The sequence below is a fragment of the Bombina bombina genome, chromosome 6, assembly GCF_027579735.1.
Source record: "Bombina bombina isolate aBomBom1 chromosome 6, aBomBom1.pri, whole genome shotgun sequence".
Lineage (NCBI taxonomy): Eukaryota > Metazoa > Chordata > Amphibia > Anura > Bombinatoridae > Bombina > Bombina bombina.
Genome location: NC_069504.1, coordinates 755396100 through 755420044, shown reverse-complemented (window position 1 = coordinate 755420044; position 23945 = coordinate 755396100). Strand labels below are relative to the sequence as shown.

The window sequence follows — 23945 nt, the reverse complement described above, 5'->3', positions numbered from 1 at the left end:
TTTCAAGGGCCCTTGGAGCTGACCCTGGATTTAATCATGTCCACCCGACATTGCTAAATGCCAACAGCGATTTAGTATTGCACAAGCATTTCTAGTGAAAAGGTTGTGCAATGCCGCCCCCTGCTCAGCGGCGGGCAAGTTAAGGAGCAGCGGTCTTACAACCTCTGCTTCTTAACTTACGTTTCCGGCATAGAAAGCAGCAAAGGGCGTAGAAAGCACCATTCGCTGCTTGTTATATCTACCCCCTTGTGTTTACCACCTCTATTAGAAGTTTATTTCATGAATCTGCCATCCTTTCTGTAAAAAATTGCTTCCTCCTGAATCTGCTACCCTCTAACTTAAAGGGACAGTCTGCTTCCAAATTTTTATTGTTTAAAAAGATAGATAATATTACCCATTCCACAGTTTTTCATAACCAACACATTTATACTTATATACTTTTTACCTCTGTATCCAAGCCTCTGCAGACTGCCCCCTTATTTCAGTTCTTTTGACAGACTTGCATTTTAGCCAATCCGTGCAAATCATAAATAACTCCAAGGAGTGAGCACTATGTTATCTATATGGTGCCCATGAACTAGCGCTGTTTAGCTGTGAAAAACTTTCAAAATGCACTGAGAAATAAGGCGACCTTCAAGGACTTAGAAAGTAGCATATGAGCATACCTAGTTTAACTTTCAGCAAAGAATACCAAGAGAGCAAAGCAAATTTGATGATAAAAGTAAAGTGGAAAGTTGTTTAAAATTGCATGTTCTATCTGAACCATGAAATTTTAATTTTGACTAGACTGCCCCTTTAAGATTGTGACCCCTTGTTTTGGTATTTATTTTTTGTGGAAAATGCTTTCAGCTTCCACTTTAAGTCCCTTCAAACATTTGATGATTTCTATCTTGTCACCTCTTTCCCTTCTCTTCTCTAAACTATACATATTTAAATTACTAGAGTCTTTCTTTGTTTATTTTAGACCATGTACCATTTTAGTAGTCCTCCTTTGGACAGTTTTCAGTTTATATCCTTTTTGGAGATATGGTCTCCAAAACTGTACACAATATTACAGATGAGGCCTAACTAGTGATCTGTAAAATGGCATAATTTTGCTATTTTTGTTGCTAATACCTCTCCCAGTGCAACCAAGTATATTCTACTTGCCTTATTGGTTGCACTGCTGCATTGTCTACCAAATGTTAAATAAATTGAAATAATAAGTCCCAAGTTCCATTCCTCTTTAGTTACAGTCAGCAATGTACCATTAAGACTGTAATCTGCCTTTTGTCTTTTGGTACCTATATGCATAGTTTTGCTCTTGGTAATATTACATTATAGATGCATTTATTTGCCCACTTCTCGAGTTTCATAATTTCACTGCTCATTTGGTCCAACCCTTCCTGGAACACCTACTCTGTTACAAATGTTTGTATCATCAACAAACAATTACACGTTCCCCTGGATCCCTCTTCCAATATTACTGATAAACATGTTAAACAAAACAAGACAAAGAACTGACGCTTGGGGAACACCACTAGTAACTGGCCCCTTATTTAAATGTATGCTGTTAACTGAAACCTCCTGCCTTCTATCCTTAAGCCAACTTTCTACTCACTTAACAATCTTAGCATCAACTCTAAGACATTTTGTAAATAAGTTTGTTACATGGGACAGTGTCAAATGCTTTGCTAAAGTCTAGATACATACATCTAGAGCTCCTCTCTAGTCTATTAATATAGTTACATGGTCATAGAAATAAATTAGAATAGCATTACATGATCTTCCAGCAGTAAAACCATGCTGTTCTTTGCAAGAGTTTCCATTAATTTCCCTTGAATTGAGGCCTATAGTTATCAGAGTCTCCCCTACTACCATTTTTATAAAGAGGGACTACATTAGCAATTTTCCAGTCCTCTACTACTGTTAATAATGACTGATTAAATAAATCAGGTAATGGAGTAGCTATCACAAATTGAAGTTCCCTTGGAACCCTTGGATGTATTATATTTGGACCTATTACCTATTATATTTACTTTTATTTTTGATAACACCATTGAAGTTTAATCCGATTGGCTGATTGGATCAGCCAATAGAATGCGAGGTCAATTCTATTTGTTGATCCAATCAGCCAATCGGCTTGAACTTCAATCCGATTGGCTGATTAAATCAGCCAATCTGATTTTTCCTACCTTAATTCCGATTGGCTGATAGAATCCTATCAGCCAATCGGAATTTGAGGGACACCATCTTGGATGACGTCATTTAAAGGAACCTTCATTCAGTGTTAGGACATCGGAAGAAGAGGATGGCTCCGCGTCGGCTGGATTCAATATGGCTCCGCTCCGGTTGATTGAAGATAGAAGATGCCGCTTGGATGAAGATATCTGCCGCTTGGAGGACCTCTTCTGCCCAGATTCGATGAAGACTTCTGGACGGATCGGATGACCGCTTGTGCTGGGTGAAGACGGCTCAAGGTAGGCTGATCTTTAAGGGGGTAGTGTTAGGTTTTTTAAGGGGGGATTGGGTGGGTTTTAGAGTAGGGGTGTGTGGGTGGTGGGTTTTAATGTTTGGGGGAGTTGTATTTCTTTTTTTTACAGGTAAAAGAGCTGATTACATTGGGGCAAGGGAATTTTAATATTATTATTACTTTGGGGTAGGGAATTTTATTATTTTGGGGGGCTTTTTTATTTTATTTGTAATTTAGAGGGGTTTTTTTGTACTTTAGTTATTTTTAGTTAATTTTATTTAATGTTAGGTAATTGTAGTTAATTAATTTAATTTATTTAATGATAGTGTAGTGTTAGGTGTAATTGAAACTTAGGTTAGGATTTATTTTACAGGTAATTTTGTAGTTATTTTAGCTAGGTAGCTATTAAATAATTAATAACTATTTAATAGCTATTGTACCTAGTTAAAATAAATACAAAGTTGCATGTAAAATAAAAATAAACCCTAAAATAGCTATAATGTAATTATTAATTATATTGTAGCTATCTTAGGGTTTATTTTATAGGTAAGTATTTAGTTTTAAATAGGATTAATTTATTTAATTATAGGAATATTTATTTAGATTAATTTAAATAATATTTAAGTTAGGGGGTGTTAGGGTTAGACTTAGGTTTAGGGGTTAATTAATTTAATATAGTGGCGGCGGTGTGGGGGGGTAGATTAGGGGTTAATCAATGTAATGTAGGTGGCGGCAGTGTAGGGGGGGCAGGATAGGGGTTAATAAATGTAATGCAGGTGGCGGAGGCTCTGGTGCGGCGGTTTAAGGGTTAAACAATTAATTTATTTCGGGTCTCTACTTACTCTTCTACCTCAATCAATATGAGGTAAGGGCCGCACAGTAAAGGTAGAGTCTGATCACTGACACCATGCGTATCTTTCTCCTAGAAATGTTGTCAGGCCTGACAGAGAATCCTAGAAAACCAATACAATCCTGAAATTGCACTGCAACTTCAGATTTTTCCTTCTTTTAATTTTTGAAAACAATATATGGGACAGAGAAGGCTCGACCTATTATGGATTAACTCTGCTACAAAGCACCATTGAATGTAATATTAACTGCTGGGATTTTCAAGGAAATTTTATGAACTGTATGAATCCTTGTTTTTACTATGCAGATATATTTTTATAGATTTTTATAGATTCGTATAAGATTTATAGATTGATATATCTTTTACTGTATTTGCAAATCACTATTGTGTGATTCTAATAATTTTACAACACATATTGTTTACTTTGCAGTATTTATTGTTTAATCTTATTAATATTGAATTGTCTACACACTATACTTTGCGCCAATTCACAAACCTCTTGACATGTATATTTATGTATCTCTCAGTTAAAAGCCCTTTGCCTGCCTTTTTTTTTCTAACACCTGAGACCTCATATCTTTGAACCCTTATAACTTTTGTGTGCAATATTTTTTTGATAATTTTTATTAGATGGTGTAACTGTAATGTATTTTCATCTTAATGGGAGGAGAGTCCACTGCTTCATTAATTACTTGTGGGAATTAAGAACCTGGCCACCAGGAGGAGGCAAAGATACAGCAGCAAAAAGGCTTAAATACCTCCCTCACTCCCCTCATCCCCCAGTCATTCTTTGCCTTTCGTCTCAGGAGGTTGGCAGAGAAGTGTCAGAAGATTCGGAGTAGTCTCTTATGGAGGGTAGTACTCTTCGCAATGGGACTGGAGTTTTAAGTAGTTCTTACAGCCTCTCAGTGAGAGCATGGGTGAAAGTTAGAGTCCGGAGATGCAGGGAGTGTCGTCTCTGTGAAACCATCCCGACTCAGATTAACAGCTCCATAAGCAATCAGCGTTGACGAGTTTCACTGCCTGCTTTCTGCTCTCAAGTCTATGCCAGGAGCGATAATACTAACCTGTCACACTTGAAAGGCTGCGCTCCTGTTCCACGGCATAGATTCTGGTAAGATTGTTTCATTTTTTTATACATGTATGATAACGCTAGAAGACAGGGTCACAGTGTGACTCCTTTTATCAGTATAGAATCAAGGGTTAATATCTCCTCAGGGGGATTATTGGATTATTGAACATGGGGGAATAATCTTATATGTTTATTTGATTTTATGCTGCTTTTATGTGTGAGATGTTATGGGCTCATAGGCTGTTATGGAATATACATGTTTCACTTTGAGAGCCATGCAGCTTACAAGCTTGGTGCGCTCTCTCAGTCCTGCATTGGGCACCATATGATTCTTCCCTCTTTCCTGACCGGGTGTCTATCAGAGAGGAGTCATAATGCTCTGTACTGTCTGGGTCATGGGAGTTGGTGAGTGCCACAGCCATTGGGATATAAATGTGCAGTTTTTTTAAATAAAATAATGTTTTATTTTTATAGTTCTCCAGTTATTGCACTAGCGATGGAGGATTCTGTTACTTAGAGGGAACGCCCTCTATTCCTAAAGAGTTATTCCTGTTTATAATGTGAGGAGGCCTTACCGCCCCCTCAATTATGTTCTATATGCCTTCATAATGTGAAAATATTGAACATGTTTGATACCACTGAGCCGTCCACCTCTAAGGAGTTGTCATCCAGTGAGGTGCGTACCCTACATGCTTACCTCTCTACACATGCAGTTTCCCGTAGCATTGCTGATCCTCCATCTGGAGGGGGCCATTTTTCACCAAACGTTACTGCGCAGCTCAGACGGCGGTGTCTGTGGCCTTTAATGCTTTACCTCGCTCTGCTAAGCGCAAGTGAAAGGTTACATATTGCACTCCTTCCCAGAGTACATCAGATAATTTATTGGATTTAACTGATAGGGTTATCAGAAGATGAAATTCTTTCTGAGACTTTAGAATATTAACATTATGGGTCGGAGACTGCTGTCTCTAAACCACCGGCTGCGGAGGAATCAGACTTTAGTTTTAGGAATTTGCGCTTTCTTCTAAAGGAAGTTTTTTGTTGAATTCAGTGGTTCCAGAGGTCAAATTGCCTGAGGAACCTTTAATTCCTAAATTGGATAAAGATTGAGGACAGGATGGTAGCTTATACTTCCCTGCTCCTGTTAGATGGCGAACATATTAACAGTGAATGGGACTGGATTGTTCCTCTCCTCTTCTCCCTTTAACAAATCGTTCCCGGCCCTGGACTCTCAATGGAGTTGTGAAGTTCCGTCCCTAAAAGGGACGGCGCTATCTTCACCCTTGCTAAACGTATTACTATCCCGGTTGAGGATAGCTCTTTGTTTTAAGAGCTCATGGATAAAGAATGGAAACTCTGTTAAGACAGTTGTTTTCAACATACGGGATATTTGTTTCAACCGGAGCCGGCCGTTGCCGCGGTTGCTGGAGAAACTACCTTCTGGTGGGACTCCTTATAGAATTGATTGGGGTGGAGAGGTCCCCTCGATGTTACTCAGGAAAGATTTACGGCCTTGAGTGTTGCTAATTCTTTTATCTGTGATGCTATTAGGCAGATTATTTGCCTAAATGCTAAGGCTTCAGCCTTTTCTGTTCAGGCCTGTTGGGCTCTGGCTGAAGATATGGTTTGTGGATATGACTTCTAAGTCTAGACTTCTTTCCCTCCCCTTTAAGGGTTTGTTTGGTCCAGGCCTGGACTCAGTTATCTCCACGGTCACAGGTGGCAAGGGTGCCCTTCTACCGCAAGAGAATATGAACAAGTCTAAGGGACAATTTTCGTTCTTTTCGTTTTGATAAAGCCCATGTCAGCAGTCCTCCGCTAAGCCTGAGCAAATCAAGAGCTCTTGGAAGCCAGCTCAGTCCTGTAATAAATCCAAGCAGAGCAAGAAGCCCACCGAGTCTAAGTCAGCATGAACGGGTGGACTCCGGTCCTCTTCTGGATCGTGTAGGGGGCAAACTGTCGCTCTTTTCAGACGCTTGGTTCTGGGAGGAGCAGGATCCATGGGTCCTGGAGGTCATAGCTCAGGGTCACAAGATAGGTTTCAAGTCTCACCCATCCAAGGGCAGTTCCTCCTCTCTCCTGTCTTCCTGACCAGAAAGGAGGGAAGCCTTTCTGGGATGCGTACGGGATCTGTTCTCTTAGGAGTTATTGTCACAGTGCCTATAGCAGTGAGAGGTTTGGGATACTATTTAAACCTTTTTGTGGTTCCAAAGAAGGAGGGAACTTTCCATCCGATTTGGACCGGATGTGCTTAAACAAGTTTTTAAATGTCCCCTCAAGAGGGAGACAATAGGTCCATTCTTACCCTTGTTCGAGAAGGGCAGTTCATGACCACGATAGATCTGAAGGATGCTCCCTTCACGTACCAATCCTCAAGGACCACTTTCAGTTCCTAGGGTTTGCGTTCCTGGACCAGCACTTCCTGTTGATCTTCTGTTTGGTCTAGCTGGTATAGTGGTGATCATAACTGCCTTCCAAGTAGTTGACCCGGGTTTGATCCCGGCCAACATGGCATTCTCCAAGAAGTTTTTCGGGGAGAGTGGACCATTCAGAATTTCTCCTCTGTCTTCTTTGATCCCATGGATGAAAAATAAATCTAGAGAGAGTTTTCTTGTATCGAGTACCAGGGTGGAATTCCCGGGTACTATAATAGTCTCCATAGACATGAGAATTTTTCTAACAGACACAGACGTTGCAGGCTAGCTTCAACATGTCTTGCCCTCCAGACTTCCTTAAGTCCCATCTGTGGTTCGGTGTATGGAGGTGATTGGTGGTCATGGTGTCCAGCATGGACATCATTTCCTTGCCAGATTTCACCTCAGACTGTTGCAACTGTGCATGCTGAAGCAGTGGAACAACATCCTTCTGATGTGTCTCAACAGATTTCTCTGGACAACAGATCGAGAGACTCGCTCTCTGGGGTTTTTGTCCAGATCACTTGTCCCAGGGGATGTCCATCTCAAGACCATCCTGGGTGATTGTGACTATGGTAGCGAGTCTGCCAGGAAGGGGAGCTGTTTGGGGTGCTCCTTCCCAATAGCATTTTGGATCTTCGGGCAATATACAATGCTCTGAAGGCCTCTGCTGGGTTCGTCCCAGTTTATCAGATTCCAATCAGACAATATATCCTCGGTGGCTTACATCAACCATCTGGGGGGGAACGAGAAGCTCCCTAGCTATGAGGGAAGCATTTCTGGTTCTGGAGTGGGCGGAGACCCACATTTGTCCCTTTCAGCGATCCTCACTCCAGGTGTGGACAACTGGTAAGTGGATTCCTCAGCAGACAATATTTAATCTGGGCGATTGGTCTCTCCATCCCGAGTGTTTGCAGAAATTTGCAAGAGGAAGATCTTATGATGTATCATTACCAAGTTATCCAGATATGGGTCGAGGTACAGGGATCCTCAGATGGAGCTAACAGATGCATTAGCAGGGCCTTGGAGGTTTAATCTATTTTTTCTTTTACGGCTGTTACCACTACTTCCTAGTGTCGTTGCTCGAATCAAGCAGGCGTCAGTGATACATATTGCTCCTTCTTGGCCGCGAAGGATATAGTTGGTGGACTAGTGTAGTTATCTCCTCCGTGGAAGTTACCTTGTCGCAGGGACCTGCTGACCAAGGTCTCTTTGTTCATCTATGTCTAGAGCTAAAAAAAAAAATAAAGAAAACTGGTTGCTCGTCGCATCTATCATAAGGTGTGGAGGACCTACTTATTCTGTTCTCCAGGATGAACTGGAGAAGGGCTTTCTGCAAGTCCCCTGAGGGGACAGATTTCTGTCCTGTGTTACTGCACAAGAGGTTCGCTGAGCTTCCTGATGTGCAGTCACTTGTTAAGGCTCTGCTAGGATCAGACCTGTGTTTAGATCTATTGCTCCTCCTTGGAGTTTAAATCTTGTTCTTTAGGTTTTGCACGGGCTCCGTTGGAGCCTATGCATGAAGTAGACATTAAATTATTGTCTTGGAAGGTTCCTTTTCTATGGGCTATTGCTTCTGCGTGCAGAGTATCTGTGATTACTGCCTTGCAATGCGTCCCTCCTTATCTGGCTTTCTATGCTAATAAGGCTTTTCTACACACTAACGCCTAGATTTAGAGTTTTGCAGCTGAAGGGGTGCGTTAGCTACGCGTGTTTTTTTTCTAGCGCTGCTTCTAAACAACGCTGGTATTTAGAGTTCTTTGAAGGGCTGCGTTAGGCTCCAAAAGGGAGCGTAAAGGCATATTTTGCGGCCCTCAATACCAATGTTGCTTACAGTAGCGGCTAGCTTGAAAAACGTGCTCGTGCACGATTCCCCCATAGGAAACAATGGGGCAGTTTGGGAGGAAAAAAACCTAACACCTGCAAAAAAGCAGTGTTACGCTCCCAACGCAGCCCCATTGTTTCGTATGGGGAAACAGTTTCTAAGTCTGCACATAACACCCTAACATGTACCCCTAGTCTAAACACCCCTAACCTTACACTTATTAACCCCTAATCTGCCACCCCTGCTATCGCTGACACCTGCATTACACAATTAACCCCTAATCTTCCGCTCCGGACACTGCCGCAACCTACATTATACCTATGTACCCCTAATCTGCTGCCCCTAACATCGCCAACACCTATATTATATTTATTAACCCCTAATCTGCCCCCCCCAACGTCGCCGCTACCTTACCTACACTTATTAACCCCTAATCTGCCGACCGGAACTCTAATAAAGTTATTAACTCCTAAACCGCCGCAATCCCGCCTCGCAAACCCTATAATAAATAGTATTAAACCCTAATCTGCCGACCGGACCTCGCCGCTACTCTAATAAATGTATTAACCCCTAAAGCTAAGTCTAACCCTAACACCCCCCTAAATTAAATATAATTTTAATCTAACTAAATAAATTTAATCTTATTAACTAAAGTATTCATATTTAAAACTAAATACTTACCTGTAAAATAAACCCTAATATAGCTACAATATAATGAATAATTATATTGTAGCTATTTTAGGATTTATATTTATTTTACAGGCAACTTTGTATTTATTTTAACTAGGTACAATAGCTATTAAATAGTTATTTACTATTTAATAGCTACCTAGTTAAAATAATTACAAAATTACCTGTAAAATAAATCCTAACCTAAGTTACAATTAAACCTATCACTACACTATCAATAAATTAATTAAATAAATTACCTACAATTACCTACAATTAAATAAACTAAACTAAATTACTAAAACAAACACTAAATTACAAAAAATAAAAAAAGATTACAAGAATTTTAAGCTAATTACACCTATTCTAAGCCCCCTAATAAAATAACAAAGCCCCCTAATAAAATAACAAATTAAAAACTTTCCCTACCCTAAACTAAATTACAAAAGTTAACAGCTCTATTACCAGCTCTTAAAAGGTCTTTTTGCGGGGCATGCCCCAAAGTAATCAGCTCTTTTGCCTGTAAAAAACCCACAATACCACCCCCAACATTACAACCCACCACCCACATACCCCTACTCTAACCCAAACCCCCCTTAAATAAACCTAACAAGTAATGAATGAAGTAGTGGACTGTCCTCCCACAGATGGAAATTAAATTATCAGGTAAGCATAATTTATGTTTTTTTATGTGTTTTGTGACACTTTTTTGTTTCACAAAACAGTGAAGACGCAATTATCATTTTAGCTTGAGTGCAATCGTGTTTACTTTCAAATTGTAATATGAGGGGTAAACCCTGTAGAGATGTTTACAAAATATTTATAATTAAAGGGATATAAAACCCAAATTTTTTGTTTCATGCAATTTTAAGCAACTTTCTAATTTACTCCTTATATTACTTTTTCTTCATTCTCTTGGTATCTTTATTTGAAAAAGCAAAAATGTAAGCTTAGGAGCCAGGCCATTTTTTATTCAGCACCCTGGGTAATGCTTGCTTATTGGTGGCTATATTCAAATAAAAATACCAAGAGAATGAAGAAAATTGATAATAGGAGTAAATTAGAAAGTTGCTTAAAATTGCATGCTCTTTCTGAATTGTGAAATAAAAAATTTGGGTTTCCTATCCCTTTAAAGACAAAGAAAATTATTATTAAATATTAAAGTGTCGGTATATACGAGGTTACAAAATTATTATTATCTTAGCAGCAACCTCCATGAAAATGTTGGTGTACTTATTTCAGCAAATGCCAACCAATAAAATATATATACGTAACAATAAAAAATATTTATTCCTTATTTCTAGACTAGTTATCCTTATAGACACATTGAATTATATTTATGTAGAAACTAGAATATGAATCAATTATACACATTTATACTGTTACAATATTCTATATAACAGATCATAAAAATATATCTTTAAAATTAACCTTACAATGAATCACATTAAAATACCACAATAAAATACCAGAATATGGACCGTTAACTTAAGAGTGCATAGTTAAACAATATAACAAGATACTTTAGCAGCCAATTTATATGCCAATTAATCTGAGCTGAAATAACCTCTTGTTTAGCCACAATAAAGCACATTTTTAAATATATCACAATAGCTACAAATAACTTAATAAGCACCAGAGAGGTTTAACTACAATAACCAATTTATGTACAGTTCTAAGAGAGTTTACAATAATAAAACTGACTTCTAAATCTGGAGTGCAAATTCTTTTCTAGCAAATAATCGGCTAGATTACGAGTCTTTCGTTAGCCTTAATTAGTTTAAAATTCTTGTAAGCCAATTCTTGCAGCCAATCGGAATTCAAGGGATGCCATCTTGGATGACGTCACTTAAAGGACCAGTCATTCAGTCGTCGGCCGTCGGATGAAGAGGATGCTCCGCGTCGGATGTCTTGAAGATGGACCCGCTCCGGAAGGATAAAGATGATGCCGCCTGGATGAAGCCTTCTGCAGGTCTGGATGTCCTCTTCTGGCTGGATAGGATGAAGACTTCGGACCCTCTAGAGGACCACTTGTGCCCGGCTGGGTGAAGACGGCTCAAGGTAGGGTGATCTTCAAGGGGGTAGTGTTAGGTTTTTTAAAGGGGGGATTGGGTGGGTTTTAGACAGGGCCGGACTAGGAAATCAGACCGGCCCTGGAAATTTGTATAGACCGGCCCAGCCATGCCCCCTCCCCGGCCACGCCCCCTCCAGCGAGAATTATAAAACAAAATACAGAGTTCTGATTATCTTTATGGGAAAAAAATGTGACTATCAACATTAAAAAAAAATATTTTTATAATATAAATCTCCAGTTTATTGTTAAGGCAACCCAGTGATATTAACTTTACATAACTAAAATGAGCTATCTAATTTTAAGGGTAATGTTAAACACATATATTTTAACTTTTATACAAACAATGAACTGTTGTTAAATATTATATAAACTCAAATCCTGTATTTTGTTACTAATCTATTTACCATATGAATTTGTTAATTTGGGGGTGTATTACCCAACTCGTTTGTTTGAAAAAAACTAAATATAGCCTCTACTAAACAATGCCCATCACACTACCTTCATTCTGACCCCACGTGGCTACATATATACTACCACTGGCTCTGGCTGTGTCCCTTCTCATTTGCTTTCCCCTAAAATAAACAGTAGTAAGTATATTATCCTGACCCTGACTGATCTTGTATGGGGGATTATCATAGGCCTTAAGCCTATGATAATGCAGTGTTCATAAATATAAACCACTCATTGGTTGATAAGGACAATGCCCATGGTTTTATGGGCAGATGGCAAAAAGTTTTCACAAGAGTAACAAAAAAAATGTAATCCATTTAAAATACCCTCTTTTATATTCAACAAATAAAAAAATGCTACAATTCTCATTTAAATGATAATATTCCAATGTAAAAATATAAAAATAAAAAACCTTTTATTCAAAGCCATTATTTTTTTTAACTCCTGTTTGTGTGGGATGTCATTGTCACAGTTCCGCTACTTTCTGGCTGTGTTGGAGTGCCGATATTATTCTTGCTGGCTTTGTAGTAACGTAACATGATCCTTGTTTGTGGCTGACTGAGGTTACAGGCAGGTCCTAGGTGCAGGTTGCACTTTAGAGGAGCTTGGAAAGGACGTGATTGAATTTAGAGCGCATATTCACAACGTCAGCATTCCCTATGCTTCAACTGAAAAGAGGCGGGAGTCCATAATCAGAGTCAGTCAACTCACCTCAGTGATGTAAGCCGCTGGCCCGGCCCACCCGGCCCACGTAATCATTCCTCCCCAGCCCGCCGCCACCCTCATCCAGTAACATCTGTGACAGACTGAGCCTGTGACTGAATGTGAATAACAAACAGACACAGACTCAGTCACTGTCTCAGAGTGAGTGATTCGCTATTTGGCTAAAAGTAGTTGCGGTAACCGGTAAAGTTAACTTGCGGAGGTGGTTACTAGACAGTGCAGGCCAGTCACAGACAGTGAGAGTAAGTGAAACAATTTAGATAAGATTAACGGCCAAAATTATTATCACAAGCAATAATACTATAAATATTAATCGCATTCGCAATACATCATATACAGCAGCAGCCAGCCTGAGGCTGAGCCCTCAGCCCAGCCCCAGCTGAGTTGCCGGCCGGCGGCCCACCGGGATTTTTCCCGGTATCCCGACTGGCCAATCTGGCCCTGCCTGGTGCAAGAAAACATTTTTGGGCCCCCAAAGATAACTCAGTAGTAGTAATAATATTATATATGCTGCTCTATATAATGATTTTGATGATAGATAGATAGATAGATAGATAGTAATGATTTTGAGGATGGTTAGATAGATAAATAAATAAATAAATAAATAAATAAATAAATAAATAAATAAGAAAAATGATGGACTGGGGCAGCTTGAAATATATAAGTTCCATAGGCTGATTACCTTAGGTGCTAATGCAGTAACTAAATAAATTATTTAAATACATTTCTTATGTAATCAACCAATACTACATCATTACTGCCTAATTATTTATTAATTTTTATATTTAGTATCTTCATATTATTAAGTATATTACTTAATGCAAAGGAGATTGATAATTAGCAACATAATTGCTATTTTGATAAAATAAAAAAACATTTAGTCACCAATCAGCAAGCACTACCCAGGTGCTAAACCAAAAATTAGCTGACTCCATAGCTTTACATACCTGCTTTTCAAATAAAGATAGCAAGAGAACAATTAAAATTTGATCATTGGAGTAAATTAGAAAGTTGCTTAAAATTGCATGCTCTATCTGAATCATTAAAGAAAATGTTTGGGTTTAGTATCCCTTTAAGATTATTTTTTTTATGTACACCTTGGAAATCTTTCACCAGAAAAAAATCTATTTTAGTTATAATAAATGATAAATAAGTATATTTTATTAATTGTGATACTATGCTGCAAATGTCCTGCATCCAATCATTCTTATATAATTCAAATGTTATTCATATTTCACTGCTTACAATAATTTAATCTTCTCCAAAAGATAAAAATGCTAATATCAGTCACCAACCTTAGCCACTACATCTGGTGACTGCCCCATGGTGACAAATATGTCATGCGCTGCAGGTAGATAGACATCTTTGAAATAATGTAGAGTATCAGCATCAGTACCGGGGAAGTCTGATCGAGACACCTCTTCCATCAGCTTCATCTCAAACTCTGTATTAACAGGACCTGGTTCTATCATGGACACACTAGATAAATACACAAAGATTGTTATTAAAGTACATGACACAAAGTCTTCAGGGTATGTAGATACTAATTGCAATGTAATTATTTATGTTGTAACAATAAATAAATGATTATTTTTTATTCTTTCCATATCCCTAATGTTAAAAGATTTGTGGTATTAGTGATATTTTAAAGAGGGATCTTTCTTATGAACAAGATTAGCTGTGAAATTTATAAAGGGCTGAAATCAGTGTTTGAAGGCAAAGAGGCATTTTACTTTACTTCTCTGTGGGAGGCGATACTCTAACACTGGCTGCATTTTTTTAAATAGCATCACCACCTGCATTGAAGGTGTAATGTAAATCAGTGTTTCTCAACCGCGGTCCTCAAGTACCCCTAACAGTCAAGGTTTTCATTACAGCTGAACTTGAGCACAGGTGAAATAATCAGCTGATCAGTCTCCAACCTGCTCTCACACATCAGCTTATTATTATACCTGTGCTCCAGTTCAGCTATAATGAAAACCTGGACTTGAGGACCACGGTTGAAAAACACTGATGTAAATGATACCTTCAGACAGTATTGCATGTCAATACAATGTACATGTATCAACCAAACTCAACCTCTAAGCTCCATGAAGCACAGTGTACTGAACATGTTTTACTTCTAATGAGACTGCTCTGCACCAAACGTGTTCGACATTAATAATACGATTGTTACAGTGCAGCCGAAATATTAGAAGTAAAACACGTACAGGTGACCCTCAATTTACGCCGTTTCAGAATAACAACCTTTTTTTTCAGTCACGTGACTGCTATTGAAAAGCATTGAGAAGCATTGCATTGATTAAAATAGCCACTAGGTGGAGCTGTCCTCTTGTGTTGCAGCAAAGATATGCAAAGCCAAGCACACAAACAGGCTGGAATTAATTAGTCTAGCTAGACATGAGCTATCAAGCAGCTTTCATAGGAACAAGATCTTCCTGTCTATAAATCAGTCCAGATTGGAATGCATAGAAAGAACTGTTTGCAGAAAAATGCAAGTAAAGTCTATGTTGTGTGATTATTTTATAAGGTTTATAATGCAGTTTAGCAAATGTTTTTGTTCATTTAACTTAGTTTAATTATATATTCTGTGTTGTGTGATTATTTGATACTGTTTATAATGCTGTTTAGCATTTAAAGTCTTCATTTCAAAGCTTTAAAAATAATGTATTAGCTGTTACTTATGACAATTTTGAGAGGGGTTTGGAACCTAACTCCCTCACTTCCCATTGACTTACATTATAAACTGGATTTCAATTTACAACGGTTTCGATTAACAACCATTCCTTCTGGAACCTAACCCCGGCATAAACTAAGGGCTACCTGTACATATAATAAACTGCATACACATGTATAATATACCTACATTCCCTCAGGTCTCACAGGTTTGTTATTATGGTGGGTTTTTTTATTTATTAACATTGGCTGACCGCATACATAAATATATAAGCGTTTCATGGGAGTTTCATGGACGTTCCATGGGAGTAACCTGTATTTTAATGAGGAAACATTGCTGGGGGTTTTTAACTTTAAAAGGATATCCTCCATCTTATCTGCACCTTTTAACCTATACATGTCTTGTCAGCCTTTCAGTGGCGAGATTTTTAATTCTAAGAAATCTATTAAATGTACAGTGATTACATATGTATTATTTAAACTGTTGTAAGAAGTGGTTTACTATGCATAAATATATTATTATTATCATCATCATTTATTTGTACAGTGTTGCAACATTCCACATTCACATAGGTTTTGATGATTTATACATTTAGGGCCAGATTACAATTGGAACAGTATTTAATGTTGACAATAAACTGAAAGTAAACTGTTTTTGCTTGCATGCTAACCCGGGGTGCGATCCGATATACATCGTAGTTTGCGACGCAAGCGAGGGAACCCCCGCCGCCCGTAGTTTCAGCTCGCAACTCGAGCTATTCAATATACCCCACCGGCAATTGCTAAAGTGCCGTAAGTCGGATAAACTAGCGATGTCCAGAAATCTGCGTAAATACAAATTTCTGGAGTCGCCAGTGATTTACGGCACTTTAGAAACTGCCGGCACCTACAAAACCTGACTAAGTTATTAAATCTCCCATACTTTCTAACACGCCTCCCAAACATAGCCCGACACGTATACCCCTCTATCCGCTATCCCACCTCACTCTCCTAATAATAAATGTATTAACTCCAAAAACCGCTGCTCCCGGACCCCGTCGCACCTAATAAAGTTATTAACCCCTAAACCGCCGCTCCCAGACCACACCACCACCTACATTAACTACCCCCTAATGTGAGCCCCTTACACCGCCGCCACCTACATTACCTACCCCCTAATGTGAGCTCCTACCCTGCCGCCAGCTATATTAAAATTATTAACCCCTAATCTAATCCCCCTAGCCCGCCGCCAGCTATATTAAAATTATTAACCCCTAATTTAATCCCCCTACACTGCCGCCAGCTATATTAAAATTATTAACCCCTAATTTAATCCCCCTACACCGCCGCCAGCTATATTAAATACATTAACCCCTAATCTAATCCCCCTAAAGTAATCAGCTCTATTACCAGCCCTTAAAAGGGCCTTTTGCGTGGCATTGCCCCAAAGTAACAGCTCTATTGCCAGCCATTAAAAGGGCTTTTTGCGGGGCATTGTCACAAAGTAATCAGCTCTTTTGCCTCTAATCTAAATCCCCCTACACCGCCGCCACCTATTTTAAATGTATTAACCCTAATCTAATCCCCCTACACTGCCACCACCTATATTAAATGTATTAACCCCTAATCTAATCCCCCTACACTGCCGCCACCTATGATAAATTTATTACCCCCTAATCTAATCCCCCAAACATAGCCCGACACGTATACCCCTCTATCCGCTATCCCACCTCACTCTCCTAATAATAAATGTATTAACTCCAAAAACCGCTGCTCCCGGACCCCGTCGCACCTAATAAAGTTATTAACCCCTAAACCGCCGCTCCCAGACCACACCACCACCTACATTAACTACCCCCTAATGTGAGCCCCTTACACCGCCGCCACCTACATTACCTACCCCCTAATGTGAGCTCCTACCCTGCCGCCAGCTATATTAAAATTATTAACCCCTAATCTAATCCCCCTAGCCCGCCGCCAGCTATATTAAAATTATTAACCCCTAATTTAATCCCCCTACACTGCCGCCAGCTATATTAAAATTATTAACCCCTAATTTAATCCCCCTACACCTCCACCAGCTATATTAAATACATTAACCCCTAATCTAATCCCCCTAAAGTAATCAGCTCTATTACCAGCCCTTAAAAGGGCCTTTTGCGTGGCATTGCCCCAAAGTAACAGCTCTATTGCCAGCCATTAAAAGGGCTTTTTGCGGGGCATTGTCACAAAGTAATCAGCTCTTTTGCCTCTAATCTAAATCCCCCTACACCGCCGCCACCTATATTAAATGTATTAACCCTAATCTAATCCCCCTACACTGCCACCACCTATATTAAATGTATTAACCCCTAATCTAATCCCCCTACACTGCCGCCACCTATGATAAATTTATTACCCCCTAATCTAATCCCCCTACAACGCCGCCACCTATATTAACTATATTAACCCTAATTATATTAGGGTTAATATAGTTATATTATATATATTAACTATATTAACCCTAATTATATTAGGGTTAATATAGTTATTATATTATATATATATTAAGTATAATAACCCTATCTAACTCTAACACCCCTAACTAAATTCTTATTAAAATAAATCTAATTCATATTAATATTATTAATTAAAATATTCCTATTTAAATCTAAATACTTACCTATAAAATAAACCCTAAGATAGCTACAATATAATTAATAATTACATTGTAGCTATTTTAGGGTTCATATTTATTTTACAGGTAACTTGGTATTTATTTATTTATTTATTTTTTTTTTCAAATAAGCTTTATTATATAATTCAAAATTACAATTTTTACAGCAAAATCATCTTAGCAAAATATGACATCAATATTCAGTACAATACAGTATTCTCTTACATATCTTACAAAGCTGTATAAAATCTTTCTGTCCTACACTCACGGCATGTCTAGGCCAGTTTCTGGATGTTCCTACACCTTTCACACTTCTCTCCCCATTCACCGGTCTAGTTGCTTCTCTGCGTCTTTCAGTGGTCGGGACTCTGTCCGTTGTAGTATTGTCCGTCTCTGCCCTGTGCCCTCGTCTAAGGCTATGACCCCTGTGTTAGTTGTATTGTCCCCCCTTCTCCCTCCATTTTAGTATTCGTGTAAGCTCTGGGGTGACTATTATATGTATCTCTGTCCATTTCGATAGGTGAAGTCCCATCCATTATCTTTATGCCCTAGCCTAGAGTAGTGTATATCTATGAGCGGGGAGGGTAGGTGGGGGGGAGGGCGGGGGGGGGGGGTAGGGTGGTTCTTCATTATTGCTTGTTCCATATTTGTAACATTATTTCATGTGTCTCCGCTGAGCCATTCCTAATGTGATGATATCTTTCTAATTGCAGTAACAAATCTACTTGTTTCACCCACTCCTGGTGAGTGGGGGGGTGGCAGTCTTCCACCTGCGGGGGATTAGAGCTTTTGCGCTGTTCAGCAGGGTTAGAAGTAGTTTCCTTCTCGCCATGCATTTAATTTTGGGCAAACCAGCGTACAGAAGTATTATTTTGGGGTCTCTGGGGATTATGACCTCCAAGACTTTGCAAGTGTGTGCAAGGATGTCCGTCCAGAATTGCTGGAGTTCGGGACACTCCCACCACACGTGCAGGACGGTACCCTCCGTCGCACAGCCCCTCCAGCATCTGCCTGAGGTGTTCGGGAATATTCTCTTTAACCTGCTTGGGGTGAGATACCACCTGGCGAGGAACTTATAATTAGTCTCTTGTATCTGTGCTGATATGGAAGCAGTCTTATTATTGAGAAATGCGTTTTTCCATGTCTTCACAGCTATTTCCCCACCTAGCTCCCTCTCCCAGGTTTTAGTATACGCTGGTAGGTTACCTAAGTCATTTTGTTGCAATTTTTTGTATATAATGGATATCAGGTGTGGGCGTGTCCTGCCGTCGTAGCAAAGTTGTTCAAATTCTGTCAGCTCACGGGTCAGAGTGGTTTTGTCTTTGTGCGTTGATATAAAGTGGGAGATCTGAGCATAAGATAGCCAGTTCAAGTGTGGTTCTGCATCTCGGACTTCTTCCCACTTTTTAATTTTATGTTGTTGGATCAGTCTATTAATTGTGTTCTGTCCTGCCTGCTGTCCCTGAATTGTATACTTCCTCGCTATCCCTAGTGCAAGGACTGGGTTATCCATGTATGGGGTCATGGGGGAGGTCGGTGAGGATATCCGTGTGGATGTGTGGAGAATTTTGTCCCACACCCTGAATAGTTCCTTAAAGAGAGGATATCTATCTACAGTTCGTGGTCTGTCCTTCTCTAGTGTCCAAGCTAGGTATCCCGGGTTATTAGTATGTAGTATTGCTCTATCTATCTGTATCCAGTGTTTTGAATTATTGTTTGAGCACCATTCCACTATTCTTTGTAACATCAAAGCCTGTCTATATGTCAGTATATTCGGGACTCCCAAGCCGCCCTCCTCTTTTGCCAAGTACATAGTTTGCTTATTTATTCTGGGTCGCACGTCTCCCCAAATGTATGACTCCAGAGAGCCCTAGAGTCTGGTCATGAAACCTTTTGGGAGGGGTATTGGCAGAGCCTGCATAACATAAAGTAGTCTGGGAAGCACATTCATTTTTATGACACTGATTCTGCCCAGCCATGACAATTTTTTGTTTTTCCAATTGGATAAGTCTTCTATTATCGTCTTTTCTAATTGTTTGTAATTAGCTTCAAAAATAGCCTCTGGATCTGCAGATAGCTGTATACCTAAGTATTTCATTGTGACTGGCTGCCTACGTAGTGGGCATTGGGACATCAATAGGGACATTTTATCCTCTGAAAGGTTTATGTTTAACACCTCTGATTTATTTATGTTTAATAGAAAATTGGAGTATTTGCTGTACTCCTGGATTATCTTTAGGGCCTGCGGCAGTGATTCTTCTGAATTTGTTAGGGTTAACAGGATGTCGTCTGCATACATGGCTATCTTGTGTTCTGTGTCATCTAATTTAATTCCCGACACTTGGGGGTCTGCGCGGATCTTTAGGGCCAGGATTTCTATAGATATTACGAATAGTATTGGGGAGAGGGGGCAGCCCTGTCGGGTTCCGTTTGTGATCTCAAAGCCCAGGAGCCCATTGACTTTGATCTTGGCTGAGGGGGCGGAGTATAGTGAGAATATCATTTCGATGAAATGTGTGCTAAAGCCCATCTTTGACAGAGCGAACCGTAGGAATGTCCAGTTCACCCTGTCAAAGGCTTTCTCTGCGTCCATAGATGTCAGTGTCATTGGGATGTGTTCTAATTTAGCATATTGTAATAACTGCAGGACCTTCAGGGTATTGTCCCTAGCCTCCCTCCCTGGGACGAAACCCACTTGATCCGAATTTATTAATCCTGGGAGAACCCTATTTATTCTTGTGGCCAGTATCTTCGCGTAGATTTTTACATCAGAGTTAAGTAAGGAAATGGTGCGGAAATTTTCGGGCCTGTCTGGGGTCTTTCCTGGCTTGGGAAGGACTGTAATATGTGCCTCCAGTAGGTTCCTTGTGAACCCTCCATCGGCTTGTAGGGTGTTATAGGTGTTAGCAAGGTGAGGGGCCAGTATCTGCCCAAATTTTTTATAGTATGCTATTCCCAGGCCGTCTGGCCCCGGGCTTTTTCCCGTGGGTGTGTCTTTTATTGCCTTTAGGATTTCTGCAGGGGTTATACATGCCTCTAATTTTTCCGCCTCTTCCGCACTAATTTGGGGGATTTTTATATTATCTATATATGATTCTAACTCATGATTGATGTTCCCGTTTTCGGGATTTATGTCAGTATGTCTTGTGTTATCTTTTAGGTTATATAATGTCGAATAATAGTGTCTTAACGTCTCTGTAATACCTCTGCTGTCATCATGTTTCTTCCCCTGTTTATCTACAATTCCGGTAACATATGCCCTATATTGTTTTCTCTTGAGTGCCTTTGCTAGAGAAGTCCCTGGTTTGTTACTGTATTCAAAATAGTGCTGTCTTAAATAAAGGGCTTTCGTTTGGGCTTCTTTAATTTGTAAAATTGCAGCTCAGTTTTGACTTTTTTCAGGGAAGTGAATACATTTGTATCTGTCGTGTCTTGTTTATGTACCCTCTCCCAGTATGCGAGTTGTGCTTGCAATGAGTTATAGTATTGTCTGGACTGCTTAGTCTGTTGTGTTTTGATTTTAATCAGTACTCCTCTTATCACTGCTTTGTGCGCCTCCCATATCATGGAGGGTTTGCTTTGATCTGTTTTATTAATTTTGAAATATTCCTCTAATTCCTTTGTTATTTCCAGAGCTATTATAGGATCGTTCAATAACGACTCATCTAACCGCCATATATGCGGGAGAAATGGTCTTTCCTGCCATTCAAAATCGCAGACCACAGGAGCGTGGTCTGACCATGTGATAGGCATTATATCTGAGTAAGTGATTTGCGAAAGCATAGCAGGGTCTGTTAATATGTTATCAATTCTAGAGTACAGATGGTGCGGATGTGAAAAGAATGTGTAATTCCTTGTCCTTGGGTGCATCACCCGCCATGTGTCGCGTAGCTGTAATTGTTGTATTTGCGCAGTTATTGATTTCAGAACTTTTTTTGGGATATTAGAGTTACCGCTAGAGGTGTCTATTTTCGGGTCTAAGGGTGTGTTAAGATCCCCTCCTACTATCAGTTCCCCTTTGACTATTTCCAAGAGTTTTTGGATCACCTCCTTCATGTTGCTGCTGGTTGGGTAGGTATATATTTGCTAATGTAATGTATCTGTTATACAGAAGACCCACAACTATGATATATCGTCCTCCTTTATCTTTTTCTACATGGGTTGCCTGGAATTGCACATTGTTGTTGATAAGAATTCCCACCCCCCCTGTCTTTGTAGGGCCCGAAGCTAAAAACTTTGTTTGATATCTGGGGCTTAATACCTTTGGTTCCCTCCCCCTCTTAAAGTGGGTCTCCTGTATGAATAATATATCACCTTTTTGTTTCCGCAAATCATTAAAAGCGATGGATCTTTTTTCCGGGCTGTTGAGGCCTTTAGCATTGATAGTGATGAGCCGTAGTTTTTGTGTTTTATAATGTTCCTCCCCTATCTCCCCGCCCACTGTGTTAGGTATTTCGTGACCCGTGGTAGGGAGCGTTCGTATTGCTGAGGTGATAGGCATGGCCTTGTTTTAGTTTATGGTAGGAGTTGACAATCCCTGTACCGTGAGTGCAGTGTGTTACAGAAGCATTAGTTATTTTGTTGTGAAGAAACTTATTTCCCAGCAGCAATGCCTGAACCAGCCAAGCCAGCGCCTAAGAAGGGCTCCAAGAAAACTGTAACAAGTATCATTTCATAAAGGGTTAACTCTGTTCAGTTTTGAGAAAACTATTTTCTGAGGCAGGTTTCCTAGCATATTGTGTACTGTAATTAAGTTTGTGATAAGCATTCACTGCTAGGTGATAAGAAGGACTCAATTGTTTTCTTGTGTGTACTTGTTATCTGCGGTGGCCTGTCCAAGGGCTTTGTCTAAATGTGTGATGGGGGATTTTATGCTTCCCCCCCTGGGAGTGCCCTGTGTGCATGTAACCTAAATAAAAAGCAGGCTGGGCATCCCAGTCCTCAGTTCTTGGTTGTCCCTCAATCGCAGCGTTGACTCGTTTTTGTGGGCAGAAGGGTATCCTAGCTGTACTACAGCTAAGGGGGATTATTCTACATTTGCGAGACTCATATAGAATACTATGGAAAGCAGTTTCTCCCCTCTTCAGCAATAGGAATCCAGGCTACTAAGCGGTCCATCTCTCAGCGAGACTAAGGGTAACCGTAACATTTGGCGGCAGCGGTGGGATTTTTCCTGGATTTCCTAGGAGAGGTACAGAACGGATGGAGAGCGCTTACGAAAAATTGAAGCGTACAACCCTAAAGGATTTACTTGAAAGCAGAGGGGGGTACGCCAGCAACCGGCCGAGGAGAGAGCTGATCGCAGAATTGACCGAACTGGATCAGAGCTTCACAATGGCGGAAACACCGAGCACGATTAGTGACGAAAAAACCAGGATTGTTCGGGAGAGGCTCTCACTGTACGGGCCGAACCCCTCCATGGAATTGGTACAGCAGTTGATGGCGGAAGCGGACAAGGATATACGAGAGACTCGAGCCCACGAACTCAACCTAGCGAACGCACACCGCAATGCTGAAGCCCCGCAGGTAATCATCCCTGTCGAAAATGCTGGGAGGCCCAAGATACCCTATGCGGCATTTCGACCCTTCCTAGAGAGCGAGACAGGGATTGATGAATATTTGGCGGACTTCGAAAGGCAATGTGCCCTGCACCAGATTCCCAACAGGGAGTGGCCCACGATATTGTCTGGGAAACTATCCGGGCGAGCCCTGGAAGCCTTTCGTACTCTGGGTGCTGAGGAAGTGACACAGTATGAGCTAGTTAAGGAGACACTGTTGCGACGGTACGCAGTAACTCCGGACGCGTATCGCCGACAGTTTCGGGGCACGAAAAAGAAGCCTAACGATACCCATATGGAATGGGCGCACCGAATGCGGAGAGCGGCAAATCACTGGATGAGCGGAAGTAAAGCTGTGACTGGTGAGGAAATTTTACAATTGTTTCTCTTAGAACATTTTTATAATGGCATGGAACAGCAAGGGAAGGAATGGCTGCGAGACAGGCGACCCTCTACCTTAGAAGAAGCAGCCAAATTGGCCGATGAACATTATGACTCCCGTCTTCACGAACCCAGAGAGGTTTACCGTGCACCCCCTCGTGCTGAA

At 40.2% G+C, this 23945-nt stretch overlaps 1 protein-coding gene across 1 annotated transcript in view; it reads right to left on the bottom strand.

Annotated features, from left to right (window-relative positions):
- RDH8 (retinol dehydrogenase 8) overlaps nucleotides 1–23945 on the bottom strand; it is a 100555-nt gene that overhangs the window by 931 nt on the left and 75679 nt on the right. The window contains exon 5 of the mRNA XM_053716075.1: nucleotides 13825–14008. Within this exon, the coding sequence (XP_053572050.1) occupies nucleotides 13825–14008 (184 nt within the window). The remainder of the gene's footprint in view (nucleotides 1–13824; nucleotides 14009–23945) is intronic.